Genomic DNA, 15,387 nt, shown 5'->3' with positions numbered 1-15,387 from the left:
TCCATATTTTCCATTTCCTTTTGCAAATCTAATTTTTGTTTTTTACTTTTCTTTCCCTTCCTTTCCTACTTGCACTCTACATACAGAGTGTCTCAGAACTCGTGACCCAGAGAAAAATGGCTCATTAAGGCAACAATTCTGAACCAAAATTTCGAAATCAAAATTTTTTATCTCAAAAAATAATCTGTAACTATGGACACAGACTATCGTCCATTGGTCAAGTGAACATTTCACTCTCGTTGCCTAGAATATTTTACTTCATCTCTAGAATAAGCTTCCGAGATTGGTTGTTAGTTTTTTATTCTTTCCCAAATACTATTAAACTTAAGCAATTATTGTTGTAAAATTTACTGTCTGTATTGCTGTCGGCACTCTCCCTTGTTCTGTGGGTTATGAGTTCTGGGATATCCTGTATAATCATGACTTGCTTTTAAACCTATTCCAGCTTTTTAAATTGGATTTTTGTTTTAAAATTTACCATCTGTATTGCTTCCCTTGCTCTGTCGGTCATGAGTTCTGGGACACCTGTATGCGAAGCCTTCAACTTCTTTAAAAACATATTTTCTTTATGTTCCGCAGCTTACTTTCTATTTTCCAGATCTTTCCTTATGTTGGTTTCCTATTACTAGGTGTTTTTTTTAATTGATTTTTAGCCCATCTTTAATACTTGTTCTTCTAGCTTTTCAACCACCCTCAAACTACTGTTTCTAATAGCAGCTTCCAAAATTAAAAATCGAAGCTTTAACTTAAGTTTAAAATCTATGTCGTTGTCTGGATTTCTTTGGGGGTTAAAATTTGATTGATTTGCTTGAATTTCTTTTTCCCTCTAAACATATAGTCTTAGGAATTTGCTAAATAATATCTTGTAGCATGTTTATTCAATAGAATAGTTTTTCTGCAGTTCTCACAACGTTTTTGTTCCCTTTTTTATGACTTCTTTTTAGTCATTTGGCATTTTTCATTTCAATTTATTTGGTCCTAGGCTTTTATTGATCTTTTGGTCTTTTACTTACTATATATTTTAATTTTTGCTCTGGGGGCTTTCCTTGAACGAATTCATTTTTTCTTTATTTACATCTAGTATTCCTTTCAGCTTTTGTCTTTTTTTTCCACTTAGAAAGAGTTCGAAGAAGTTTTTCTACTCTATAAGCTTTTTTGGTTCGCTTTGCATTTTACTTTCCCTGTTTTTATTATTGTTTTTCTCTTCTAGCATCTTTTTCCCATTTGTCTTACTTCCTAATAAAATGCAAAATTTTTAGCAATTTTTGAGTTTTTGCGGAAATATTCGCGAATTCAATTTTTTTTCAACATAACTGTAATACAAACATCTGAGTTTTTATTTTAAATCTAATGCAAATTGTGTTTAAAATTTGTGAAAAAAACGCTGTTTTATCAAGTTAGTTTTCAAAATTATGACAGCGCAGCGGCAAACTACGTTTACACCAAAATTTCACAAGTCACTTCATTCACTCTTATAAAAGTTAATTTTGATTAACACGGGCATGTTGCACTTTATGGACACCAGAAATCATTAACTAACATTGATAAAGCCACAATTTCACCAAATAAGACTTTTGTTACAATCTAAAGCGAGCCAAAGGATAGATGTCATTTGTGACACAAGATGTTGACAGGTGGGTGTAAACGTAGTTCCCAATTTTGACGTAATGAAATTGGAAACTAACTTGATAAAACAGCATTTTTTTCTCAAATTTTGAAGACAATTTGCATAAAATTTAAAATAACAACTGAGATATTTTTAACACATTTATATTGAAAAAAAATTAAATTAGGGGTTGATATCACAAAACCTCACAATTACCTAAAAATTAGATTTTTAAGGCGTCGCGACGCCAAAACTATGAGTGATAAAAAACAATTTTTTGCGTTAGCTTCTAGAGCTTTGTCAACTGTGAGCGTATGCAAAATTTCAAAATTTTCTCGTTAAAATTAAAGACGATTTTGGGGGTGGACACAAGTGTTGCCGGACCCTGTATATAAAATTATAATTGTTTTACAAACCAAACACAGTTTTCGAACTGATTACATTTAGAACTGACTGTGCTCAGGATCATTATTTTTGGTTTGAAAAGAACCTCCATTCGTTTCTTTTGTAAAATGTTTTGTTTTTGACCGCCCTTTATTAGTTTGAATAGAACAGTCAGCAGCAAACAAAATGAGCCTTTAATTGCCGAAATGGTTGTCAAAGGGGCAAATTTTTAAAGGTTTGAAAATATCGTTGCTTTATCGACAGATGTTATCGGTCGATTTCTCGCTTATTTTTAAAAAAAAACTTGCCTTATTTAAACTTATTTTACGCAGAACTTCACGCAGATACCAAATCCGAGCTCAAAATTTACGATCTACAAATAACTAAGTTTGGCTAATTAAAGTTTGAGATAGTGAATTTTCTCTATAAACTTTTAATGCTTAGTATTTTCGAATTTACCACAGTTTTTCTCGCCCATTTTTCTTTTGGACATTTCTCTCAAATATGTAAAATTCGATGGTTAATTGTTTCGCTAAAAAAATTCCGACTCCAATTGATGAATTTTTTGTTTTTTGACTGCCACTCTTAAACTTTTTGACCTACCGATCTGAGATTTAGTCGGTTAAGAGATCTTGAGGTGCTCTTTCGACTAATGTAATCTTAAAGGTATTTAGCGTCGTTTTCGCCTCAAAAAGTTTCTTGAAAGTCACCCCAAAAAGACCTCTCGAAAACAATTTTTAATCAATTTCTTGTTTATTTGTAAAGCAAGCTTAAGTTATTGGTACTCTTTTCACGCAGAATTTTACGCAGATTTCAAATCCAAGTTCCAAATCTACGTTCGCCAACAAAAAATTAACTAATAAATTCACAAACATAGCGCGCATTTACAAATTAAGCTACACTTGTATGTCAAACAGCGTTAAAACAAAACTGGGCAAATAAAAATGCAGATTATGGAAACCATCCATGAGCTAATTTCTTTTGCTGTTGACTGTACATGTGTATTTCTTCAATAGGTGCGTGGACATTGTACTATATTGATAATGCTCTTTTGTTTTTTTAATCTTATGACGCACAAGCTTTCTGACACTTAATTAATATCAAAAAATAAATAAATAGAAATGTCTAAACAATATTCCCGTTGATTTTCCCAAGTATTAATAGATTAGTTTTGATAACCTTGTGGTCTTAGATAAACTTAATAAAAGATCCGGCAAAACTTTGAGGTACTCAGTGAGTAAAAATGGTTCGTTTTATTACTACACACATTCTTTTAAATTTTCTTTCATTATTCATTTTAGATTTACCTGCTGCTACCGCTTCTTCTCTGTTCTGTTTCTTCGACACACATTTGGTACCAAGGTCGTCTATCAGGTCCACAGTACCGAAATATAGTTCTTGAGAAAAACGAACCCCTCATTTTACCACCGAAAGAAAATTTAACCATTGGACTTGCTAAAGGCTCTGTGATCTATTCAAATTCGTTGTCACAACTTCAGGTCACAAATTTGCATTTATTTGGAGAACTCGACAGAGTGGAACCGAGATCTCTTTGTTCTTCACCAACTCTAAGAAAACTACATTTTGAGTTGAGTCACAATGTTAAACTGGTCAAAGACATGTTCAGCAATTGCGAAAAATTAGAAGAATTGGTGTTGGGAGGAGATTTTTATAACTACAATAAGATTGACGACGACGTTTTTCAAGTCGATTTACCAAACTTGAAGAATCTCATTTTGGGGTTCTTCAAGATTGAGAATCTCACTCGGAGCTATTTCGAGAAAGCTCCGGCGTTGGAGTACCTGACAATCCGTTACTCCTCTGTTGCAGAATTCGACACTGCTGCTTTCACCAGTCTTTCAAAACTAAAAAAACTTGAGATTTTGGAGGTGCCTGAGATAGGAAAAAATCCCCAGAGTCTGCTTATCAGTGGCCTCAGCGTGAAAAATTTAGTAGTGACAGGTATCAACGGTTCGTTGTCTTCGAGGTTATTGTCACAGCTCAGAGTTCCGGAAGTCCATCTCAATTTTGACCACTTGGAGGATATAGAACCGAGTGTTTGTTCCTCATCTTCGGTAAAACGTTTCGAGCTTATCTTCAAAGGAAACAACACTATAAGTAAAGACATCTTCAGGAATTGTGGGAACTTGGAGAAACTGGCAGTGACTGGGAACTTGGACTACGTGAACCGAGTCGAAGAGGACGCTTTTGAGAATTTGTCCAACTTGACCAGTCTTAGCTTGAGTGCCCTAAAAATCGAGCACATCACTAGAAATTATGTGAAAAATCTTCCCAAGTTGGAAGTCCTCCATTTGGTTGATCTTCAAGTGAGAGAAATAGACGAAAATGCTTTTAATGACTTGAAGCTCCTTAAATCTCTGAGTATTTCAAGAAACAAAAATTTGACTCACATTCCTGAAAAGTTATTCGCAGAGACCTCAAAATTGGAAAGTTTGGTCATGTTTGAAAATCATTTTCAGAACTTTAGTTGGAACGAATTCAAGGGGTTATCTTTGCTGAAGACGTTGTGTATAAGACATAATAAAATTTCGAGTTTTAGTGCAGATAAGATCGCTGAAAATCTGCCAAACTTGAATCATTTTGATTTTTTGGGAAATGATGTCGATTGTGAAAAATTGCAATCTACTTTTATAAATGAATTGGTAGTCAAATTGGGACATCAGATTAAAATTTTCTGTGTGGAGCGATATGAAATGTTTTTATTTGACTTTGCATTTTAAGTGTGGAAATTGATCTAATTAATAAAGAAATAAAAAAATGTTTCATTGTTATAACGTTATTTTATGTATAAAGTGCGCGAAATTAATCTTTAGCGGCTTCCAAATTTCATTTATCGACGAGACGAGTTTATAGACATTGTTTTTTTAATGCTGGTTTATACAAGGTGTTTTTTTTAAAACGGCAGGCGTTGTAGAATTTTTATTTATGAACCGATTTCAAAAATTTAAAAAACAAATTAAATGGTTTTTAATTTACTATAAACTGATGATTTTAAAAAATTTCTAAATGTTTTAGTATCTTTTGGGCGATACTCAACTTTCTTATTTTAAATTGGAACCCATATTTTTTTTTCATAATTTGGAAGATATTAATTTTCTTGATTCAGAAATGTGCAATATGTTCTACTTTTACCAAAAATATTTTTAAAAAATATATCAAAATTGAAAAAAAAAAAGCAATAAAAGTTAATAAAATCTATTGCATGGTGTCAAATAAAAGAATGCCGTTATTGTAATGTCAAAAAGCAGCAAATAACAGAAAGGATCGGCATTGTTTTTGAAACTATTAATAACAAAAGACAATAATAATTAAAAATCAGAAAAAACAACTACCTAATTTAATTAAAATACAGGGTCTATCAGAACTGGCGGACCAAAATTATCCCATGGATAAATGATCTTCTGCAGATAAAGAGAAAATTGTTTAAAAAAATCCATCCTTGTTGGATTTTAAAATAAGAACGGTTTTAATTGACCAATCGTGTTGTAGATGTAAAATTACCTTTAAACAAATATTTTTAACCATAGAAACCTATTTAATTGTTGTAAAAAATAATTGACTGTTATGTCATAACAAAGTATTTCTGACAATTAGACAGTCATTCCAAACGTTGATTTGTGGTTTCATTGTATTTAATAATTAATTATGTTTACCCCGGAAGAATATTTTGATATGGTCTTGTTGTATGGAGAGTGTAATCGCAGTGCAACAGCTATCCAGCAATACGCACTTCGTTTTCCAAATAGGGAACAGCCTAGCTAAAATGTTATTTTAAGATTAGTACAGAGAGGAAGAGAATCTGGTAATTTAAAAGTATGCAGAAGGGAGGTTGGGGGTGCCCCAAGAACTGCGAGAACTGTGGACAACGAGGAAGCGGTTATTGAGATTTTTGAAGAGGAACCTGAAACGAGCATTAGTATTGTGGCCAGAAATCTTGAAATGTCCACCTCTTCTGTTCAACGTATTCTTAAAGACGAACGAATGCACCCATTTCATTATACTAAAGTGCAATGTCTTACGCCGGAAGATTATCCTCTAAGAGTGGAGTTTTGTACTTGGCTTCTGCGGGAACATGAAGCAAATGAGAACTTCGTCAAAAGCATATTGTTTACAGACGAATCTTGCTTTCAAAAAGATGGATTTTTCAATCAAAGAAATTTTCATGTTTGGGGGCGAGATAATCCGCACGTCTTCAGGCAAAGTAATCCCCAGCAAAGATTTTCTGTCAATCTTTGGGCTGGAATTTTTGGGAACGCCATAGTAAATTGTTTTGAGAACAAGTTATACGCAATTATAAAACATCACATTTTTTCAGGTTGGTCTGTACGAATTTCCCGCCAGACTCAACGGCCAAATTTATACAAATTTTTTAGTTAATGATTTGGACATGCTGCTAGACAATATTCCTCTACAAAGATTAAGAAATGTTGACATTAATAATATTTGGTTCAAACATGATGGATGTCTAGCACATTTTGCAAATGTAACTAGGAACCATTTAGATGTTAGATTTCCTAATGCATGGATAGGCCGCGGAGGGGCCCAAGACGTTGACCCCCCAGGTTGCCAGACCTTACGCCCTTCGATTTTTTCCTTTGGGGACACGTCAAGAATTTGGTGTACCGAAATATGCCTGAAAATATTAACGTGTTAAGAAACCGCATTCAAGAAGCATTTGCTTCAATAAGAGCTGAAATGGTCAGTAATGCTAGGGCAAGTCTACTGAGAAGAGCTGCTCTGTGCATTCAAGTGGAAGGAAGACATTTTGAACATTTACTTTAAAAACTATTTACCTATTTATTCAAATTTATACCGCTAATTCATTCATTCTTGTTATTTCTGTATTTATTTACTAATTTGTTTTTCGGATTCTGTTAATTTTAAAGTTTGAGTTTATTATTTCATTTTGTTGGTCTCAAAATAAATTTGGCAATTTTTATGAGAAAACGTCACCTAAAAACGTCAGTGAAACAACAATGCAAAAATATTTAAGATGCATCCTTAGTTACAAATAAAGCAGGAAAAACTAATTTTCAGGTAACTTAACATCGGCAACACGATTGGTTAGTTTAAATTGTTTATTTTCTGATAACTATTAAAGATGGATTTTTTTAAACATTTTTTCAATTATTCCCAGAAGATTGTAAATACATCGTTTCATTTTGGTCCGCTAGTTCTGATAGACCCTGTACTGTTGAAACGCCATCCCGTTTTTTTCATTGCACCAATGTTGACTGCCGAGACGCTAATTAACTTGCTTGAAAAGTTTATTGTGTTAGAAAATAATCTATTTAGTATTAACTGTCAAATCAATACTGTCAACATAATAAATTTGTACAAAGTTTGCCAAAAAATGCTTTTTATAATTTTTTTTGGTCTTGTAAATTGGATAGTTTTAGGATTAAACAGTTCCTTTATTAAACACACTAAATTATATATAAATTGCTAAACGAACAGACAAAATTTAAAAATGTTTACTTTGAGATCAGGAAAAAATTGTTTTCAAAATGTTCAGATTAGTTTTGTAAATTAGAACGGGTTTAAGGGTCGATTTTTTCAGGATTTACAACCTAATGTTTGTATTAGACGCATCAAATTGCAAAATGGCACTCGCATAAAAAGAAAATTAAAAAAATGTATTCTAGGAGCAAAGTAAAAGTGGTCAAATTTTCCACAAAACTTTTTATTCAGTTATGTAAATTAAACAGATTTTAGGTTAAACAGTCAACATTTCCCGAATTTACTAGTTTCTATGTATGTTTTGATTAAACATACTAAATCACAACATATTTAAAAATGTTTATTCCAGAACCAGGGAAAATTAGAAATTTGTTTTACAAAATTTTCAAATACGTTCAGTTTGTGTATTTAAGAGTCGAATTTTTCAGGTTTTATTAGTTAAAATGTTTGCATTATACACATTAGATTATAAAATTATAAATGCACGGGAAAAAATTAAATTTTTTAATTTAGTATTAATAGAAAAGTGGCAATGTTTTCCACAACACTTTTTATTTAGTCATGTAAATTTCTTCAAAATTGACTAGTTGCAGTTTTTTATCGAACACACTAATTAGCAAAATTCTGACTACACAGCGACCAAATTTAAAAATGTTTTTTTTTCCAAAGAGCAGGACAAAATTAGCAAATTTTGTATGAAATTTTTTAATTAATTCTGTAAATTTGACAAATTTTGATTTAAAAGATCGAATTTTTTACAATTTACCAATTAGAATGTTTGTATTAGACACATGAAATTAGAAAAATGTAATTATACAAGACAGAAACAAATTTTTAGTCTAGAATCAAGGAGAAAGTGGCAACATTTTTCACAACACTTTTTATTTAGTTATGTAAATTGGATAATTTGCGGGTTAGACAGTCGAAATGTCAGAATGTCAGAATTTATTAGTTTTAATTTCTTTATTAAATTTCTATATTCTGACTGCACAAGGACAGCATTAAAAATGTTTATGATGTTTATGGCAATTTTTTCATAAAAAGTAGTTCTAAAATTTCGATAGGTAAAATGTTTGTATTAGACACATTATATAACAAAATTGTAACTGTATAAGTTTTGGTTTCAAAACCAAGGAGGAAATTGTACATACTTTCTTTTTGCATTGTTGCATAGCTATTTTTTGTTATTTTTATTTCATAAATGACATTTTTAACACTACTTTAATTGTTGTTGGGGAGCAAAATTTTTGAAAACCAATTTTTAAATGCGCTGAGAAAATTGTCACTAAAAGTTGTGCTATTAAAAATGTAAATTTTCGAAATTATTTATCAGAACAAATACACAGGTGTGCAAAATATGTATTATGAATTAACCAAAATTTTGTAATAAACATGTTGTTTCGTGCGTTTAATTAATTTTGAATTTTTGAACTCTGATCTGCAATCAAAAAAACTGTAGAGTAAAATACTTTTAACTTGTGGAAACAAGGCATTTGACATTTAATTCTCTTCAAATTTTAATTTTACTGTTTTTTTTTGAAAAATTATCGGTCTAAATCAAATTTCTCAAATTTAATTAAATTGAAAAGCTGTTTTGTTTTTTGTTCTACTGTACAAAATTTCATATTCTTCGCTTTTTCTTCAAAATTTGCAAAGTTATTATTAGGCCTCACAGTGTTCTACAAAAGTAAAAACTGTTTCCATGTGACAAGAAAACGCCGTTTTTGGTGATTTTCATTTACCATTTTGCACATAACTTAAAAATTCGCACTTTTATTCAAATTGTGCTTGGGTTCCCTTTCTTTAAGGCTTATTTTGTATTCTTCTTACACACACCTGTTGATCGGGGCAATATTTTTTTTTTATTTAACTCACCTGTTAAAACTTATTTTTATAATCATTTTCTACATTTTGAGCATCGATTATTTTCTGTTTAATACACGTTTTCATTTTTTGCTTCATTCTATAGAATATTTTCCAAATTTTAGTATTTTTTTGGAATTTTATCTTCAGGTTCTTCAAACTTCCAAGTGCTCCACGGTTTTTACGGTCTTCGTATATTTCAAGTCTTTATTCAGCTTCTTGAAAGAATTTTTGACTCTCGTTTAATTTCGGTTAGATCTAAAAATTTTTGAAGGATCCTTTTTGGGGGAATGATTAGGTTCTTAAGGTTTCTATGTTCAATTCTTTTGGTTTTTATTTCTCTTTATTTATCTCATTTAGAACATTTTTGGGAGTTTTATTGGGCGAGTTATCTTTAGATTTGCTTGTTCAGATTTTTTGCACATTTTTCAATGATTGTTTGGGAGATTTTTTTTAGGTTTTTCATTTCACGTTCTTGCGGATTTTCAGGTTCAGTTAGTTGCTGCATAATTTGTATTTATGATCTTTTATTCTGACGAGTGAAACGCGAGATTTGAATATCGAAAAACTACAATTTTTTGAGTATTTAAATTAAAATGTTTACGAAATCTTCAAAAGTTATCAAACAAAATTTTTTTTGCAAAAAAAGTTCATCTTAAAAAAAGTGTCAAAAGTTATTAAAAACCGTCCGTTTCTCAAAATTTTTGTCAGTTTTCTCAAATATCTAAGTAAAACCTAATTTCCCGGCAATTTTTTAAGTTATTTAGGAAGTTTACATAATTACCTTACCGATGCATTATTTAGTTACAATTGTCAAAGTGGGTCAGAGTTGATCGATATTGTAATCATTATATAAATTCGACACATGAACGTATCTAAACCTCAAATTGTGAGAACCTGAAACCTGTCAAACATCTAAAAAATTTGCCGGCAATTCTCAAATTATAGTTCAAAAGAGCCAACCAGTATGAACATTTTTACTAAAATTTTCAAAAATATGGATGAAGAGTTACAAAGTAAATAAAATAATTCAAGAAATTCCATCCTCCAAATAAAATTTTGTTACAGATGACCCCTTGAAAGTGGTTTGTATTTTAAGTTACAAAATCTACCAAAATTCTGTCGTCAAGATGTTGCTTATGGTCACACTTTTGTATCACGTAGGACTTTCAGTTTACCAAATTTCTTATTTAATGTCAAACGTCAACCAACTAGAGATGCTCAGAAATGGCTCTATACTTTTAAGAAACGTTTATGTAAAAGTTAGAAAGTCTTATTTCAAAAACTATAGGTAAGAAATTTTAGTTTATGTCTGTCATTTGTCTCCATTTGACGAAAAACAATATGAGGGAAGAAATACTAGGTTCTTTTCATCAGTGGAACCTGAATTCTGCCGGAAAACAAGTACAACAAAAAATAGAAGCAGACGCCAGAAAAACAACCATCTATGTTGTTAGCAGTGTTGTTTTTTCTAGTTTGTGGGGAATTTTAGTTGTTTATCCTGACAAAAGCGACGCTGATCTTATTTTCACATCTTGGTTGCTAATGCCTTTGGGACTTTTAGTAAAATTGACTTCATTTTTCATGTGCTGTAGCGCATGGGCGCACTCTTATCAATTTCTATATTGTGTTCAAACTTTTAAATTTCAGTCGTGTCTCTTCATTGTTTTTATTGATCATCTCGATCAACGCTCTAGATTTGGAGTGGAAACAGCAACTCTAATGTATTTACCAAGTGATCAAAAAATATTTGAATTAAGATTGAAGAATGTAGTTAAAAGACACTGCCAATTCTTGAGGTACTTAATTAACGTCTTTAAAACAACTTTATTTGTCTTTTAGTTGTAGAAAACAAGCGCTGAAAGTCGTACAAAGTATGATAATTCCTTTTAGTTTTGGAGTCTGCCTTTGCCTTATTAGCATGGCTTTAACGGTTATGGAAGTAAAAAATTCTGTTCTATTTTCTCATACTAATAACCAAAAAAATTTTAGCTGATGTATAATTTTCAGACACTCATATTTTTAAGAGTTCTTATGTACTCAATCTTTGGTTCTTTTGCTTTTCTTAGTATAATGTACTGTGGGCAAGCTATAGAAGATGAGGTAGTCAAACTAAAAATTATTTAAAAAAAATTGATAAATTTTTTAGGCTGAACAACATCGCTATAAATTCATTTGCACTAGTTGGTACAGGTGGAATGAGAAAAACAGAAAAACATTGTTGATGGTTTTAACAAGTTCTGTGAATTCTGTTGGTCTCGAGTTTACGAAAAATATTGCTATAAATAACAACCTTGGATTGAGGGTAATATTAACGGTTCCATAGGAACGGTGCTAACTTTTTGTTTCTAGATTTGTAGGGCTGTGTAGAGCGCAGTATCTGTGTTTTATCGAATTTTGATGATCAGGACATAGATGGCAGTATTTACAGGAATTTATCAAAAAGTGATGAAAAAAGGCACTAATGAATGGAAGTACCATGTCCTTTTCAGTTAAACCATCTTAGAAATCAAACCAAAATTAATTTAAAGCACAATTTTTCACAATATGGATTTTTTCAAAAGACAAACTTGGCAATGCTGCTTCACTTTTTCTAATAAAATTTTGAATTTGGCAGTCTCCGTAATTAAGCAATGCTAATGCTTAATGCTATGAACTTTACATTGCTGCAAAATTGAAAAATTTTCTACAAAGCCAAGAAATGGTGCTTGTTGTTTTTTTTATACAGAATATCATTGACTCTAAAAAATGTGGTATTTAACAATAAAATTGTTATGCAAGCAGAATTTGATAGTTTATAAAAGAAAGGTTCTATCTTAGTCAAAAAAGCACAAATTTCGTTTTAAACTTTTCAATTTTGGGTTGAAGAAAAAATTAGCTGCAAGATGATAAGTAGCATAAGCGCCTTTTTTAATCACTCTGTATATTCTAAGTTCAAAGAAAAATGTGCAACTTTTTACAAAATCTTGCAAAATTAACAGTTTCCCGGTTAAAGAGATAATTTTTTTAGGATTGACTAGTTTTGATCTCGGTATTATACTCACCAAATATCTAAAATTGTAACTACACAGAAAAAAATAAAAATATTTATACCAGAATCAAACAGAAAATAAGAATCTTCCCATAACACATTTTATTTAGTCATGTATTTTGGATAGTTTTCAGGTTAGACAGTCCAAATTGTCAGAATTTACTAGTTTCACTATTTTTATTAAACACTAGATTAGAAAATTCTTGTTGTACAGGGAAAAAATTCAAAAAAGTCCGGAATCAGGAAGAATTTAGCAAATTGTATAACTAGTTTTGTAAATTTTGCAGTTTTTGAGTTTAAGGGTCGCATTTATCAGGATTTATTAGTTGAATTGACTGTATACGACACGTCAAATTACAAAATTGTAACACCATAGAGAGAAAGCTTGAATTTTTTTCCCAAAGCCAGGAAAACAGTACCAATATTTTTCACAACACTTTTTATTTTGTCAAGTAGATTAGACAGTTTTTAGTTTAAAGAATTGAAATTTTTAGTTTTAATCTTTTCATTAAACACTAAATTCAAAATTTATTCTAGTGGCAGAGACAAATTAGCAAATTTTTCACAAAAGTTTCTAATTAGTTCAGTAAATTTGCCACTTTTTGAGTTTAAGGATCAAACTTTTCAGGATTTACTAATTAAACTGTTTTGTATTAGACGCATCAAATTACAACATTGTAATGGCATAGAGAAAATTTGAAAAAAGAGAGAAAGTGGCATTTGCCACAACACTTTTTATTTTGTCGTGTAAGTTGTACAGTTTTTAAGTCAGTGTTAATTTTCAGAATTTACTAGTTTTAATCTTTTTATTAGACACACTAAATTACAAAATTCTAACTATTTATAACCAAAATCAATTTTTTATTTTTTTATTTATTATCCGCTACCTACAAACTACTGTATTTTTTATATTTATTGCATTTTTAATTATGTTTTTTGTTATTGTTAGTGTAATAATTACTAATTTTATGTATATAGCTTTTGCTAATAAATTTTCATTTATTCATTCATTATTAGGATCAGTAAAAAATTAGCAAATTTTTCTCAAAATTTCTTAACTAGTTCTATAAATTACAGTTTTCGAGCTTAAAGGTCGAATTTTTTAGGATGTACTAGTCAAAATGTTAATATTAGACACATTAAATTATAAAAGTGTAACTGCACAAAGAGAAAGCTTAAAATTTTTATTCCAGGATCGAGGAGAAAGTGGCAATATTTTCTACAATACTTTTTATTTAGTCATGTAAATTGGACAGTTTTCAGGTTAAACAGTTGAAATTTTTAGAATTTATTTGTTTTGGTTTATTCATTAGATAAATAAATGTACAAAATTCTAACTGCACAGAAACAAAATTTAAATGATTATTTCAGGATCAGGCAGATTTTTCTTAAAAATTTCGAATTAGTTCTGTTTTGACAGTTTTTGGGTTTTACAGTCGTTTTTTTCAGGATTTACTAGTTAAAATGTTTGTATGTATTAACCCATTAAATTACAAAACTATAACTGAAATTTTTTTAATTTCTATTTCAGGATTACACAGAAAATATGTAGTAATTTTTTTACAAAATATTGCATTAAGTCCTGTAATCTTGACAATTATTGGGTTAGGCAGTTAAAATTTTCAGAATTGACTAGTTTTGATCTGTGTATAACACACACTAAATTTCAAAAAGGTAGCTGCACAGGTTTCAATGTTTCATTCTTCACGTTCTGCAAGCTTTTATTGAGCTCATTTGAAAGATTTTTGGGAGTTTTATTGAACGATTTTCTTTTAGATTCGATTGTTCAGATTTTTTGCACATTTTTGAAGGTTTTTCGGACAATTGTTTGAAAGAATCGTTTTTAGGTTCATTAGGTTTTCCAGAATCTCCATATTTTTCAGATCCAGCAAACTTTTATTTAAGTACCTTATTTGGAGGATTTTTAAGAGTTTTAACTATAAGACGCTTTCTAAGGCTGATAGGAAAGCGCGAAAGAATTACAAAATAGTAACGTAACAATATTGCAAATTACACAAAGAGAAAAGTTATAATTTTTATTCCATTATCAAGGAAAAAGTGGGAAAATTTTCCACAACACTTTTTATTTATTAGTCATGTAAATTAAAGTTTTCAAGTTAGATTTATTTCTTTTGGTCTCTTTATTAGGCAAATTAAAGTACAAAATTCTGACTGGACAAGAACACAATTTAAAAATATTTATTTTAGGGTCCAGAAGACAAAACATTGCGTTTAGTCCTGTAATCTTCACAATTAATAAACATACCAAACTACAAAATTTCACTTTACAGGCTTTCATGTTTTATCCTTTTTGTTCCGCAAGCTTTTATTTAGCTCATTTTGAAGATTTTTGGGAGTTTTATTAGACGATTCTACTTTAGATTCGATTGTTCAGATTTTTTGCATTAAATTCTTCAGGTTAATTTGTTGATTAATATTTATCTGGTAGACTTTAGTTCTTACATATAGGAGAATTCTTTTTTATTTTTCACATCAAAGTTCAGACGTGCTGCCATACACAAAAAAAGAATCAATTAAACGTAATTAAACTAAAAGATTTATGTATTAAGGTTGCATTATTATTTAGTCATAAATGTCAAAGTGGGTCAGGCTGAATCAATGTTGTAATCACTATATAAATTCAAATCTTGTACGTGTCTAAACCTTACATTATGAAGACCTAAAACCTGTTAAAAATCTGAAGAATTGCAGACAATTTTTAAATTACAGTTCAAAAAATCCATCAGTATGATTGTTCTTACTAAAATTTTCAAAAGTCTAGATAAAGAGTTAAAAAGTAAACAAAACAATTTGACAAATTCCACACTAAGAACAAAGTTTTGTTACAGATGACCCCTTGAAAGTGGTATGCGTTCTAACGTACAAATTCTATCAAAATTCTGTCGCTAAGACGTTGCTTGTGCTCACACTTTTGTACCACTTGGCACTTTCGGGCTACCAAATTTCCAATTTGATGTCAAATTTCAACCAACTAGAAATGATCAGAAATAGCTCCGTACTT

At 30.3% G+C, this 15,387-nt stretch overlaps 1 protein-coding gene across 1 annotated transcript; it reads left to right on the top strand.

The window, feature by feature from the left end:
* Nucleotides 1-3,168: 3,168 nt before the first annotated feature.
* On the top strand, nucleotides 3,169-4,773 carry LOC148176779 (uncharacterized). Its single transcript, XM_088032577.1, has 2 exons — nucleotides 3,169-3,236; nucleotides 3,292-4,773. The coding sequence occupies exons 1-2, from the start codon at nucleotides 3,234-3,236 to the stop codon at nucleotides 4,729-4,731; spliced, it is 1,443 nt and encodes a 480-aa protein (XP_087888703.1). The 5' UTR covers nucleotides 3,169-3,233; the 3' UTR covers nucleotides 4,732-4,773.
* Nucleotides 4,774-15,387: the final 10,614 nt, after the last annotated feature.

The sequence above is a fragment of the Gnatocerus cornutus genome, chromosome 3 (assembly GCF_029298725.1).
Source record: "Gnatocerus cornutus isolate USDA-ARS CGAHR chromosome 3, icGnaCorn1.1, whole genome shotgun sequence".
Lineage (NCBI taxonomy): Eukaryota > Metazoa > Arthropoda > Insecta > Coleoptera > Tenebrionidae > Gnatocerus > Gnatocerus cornutus.
This window is presented reverse-complemented; position numbering and strand designations above follow the sequence as displayed.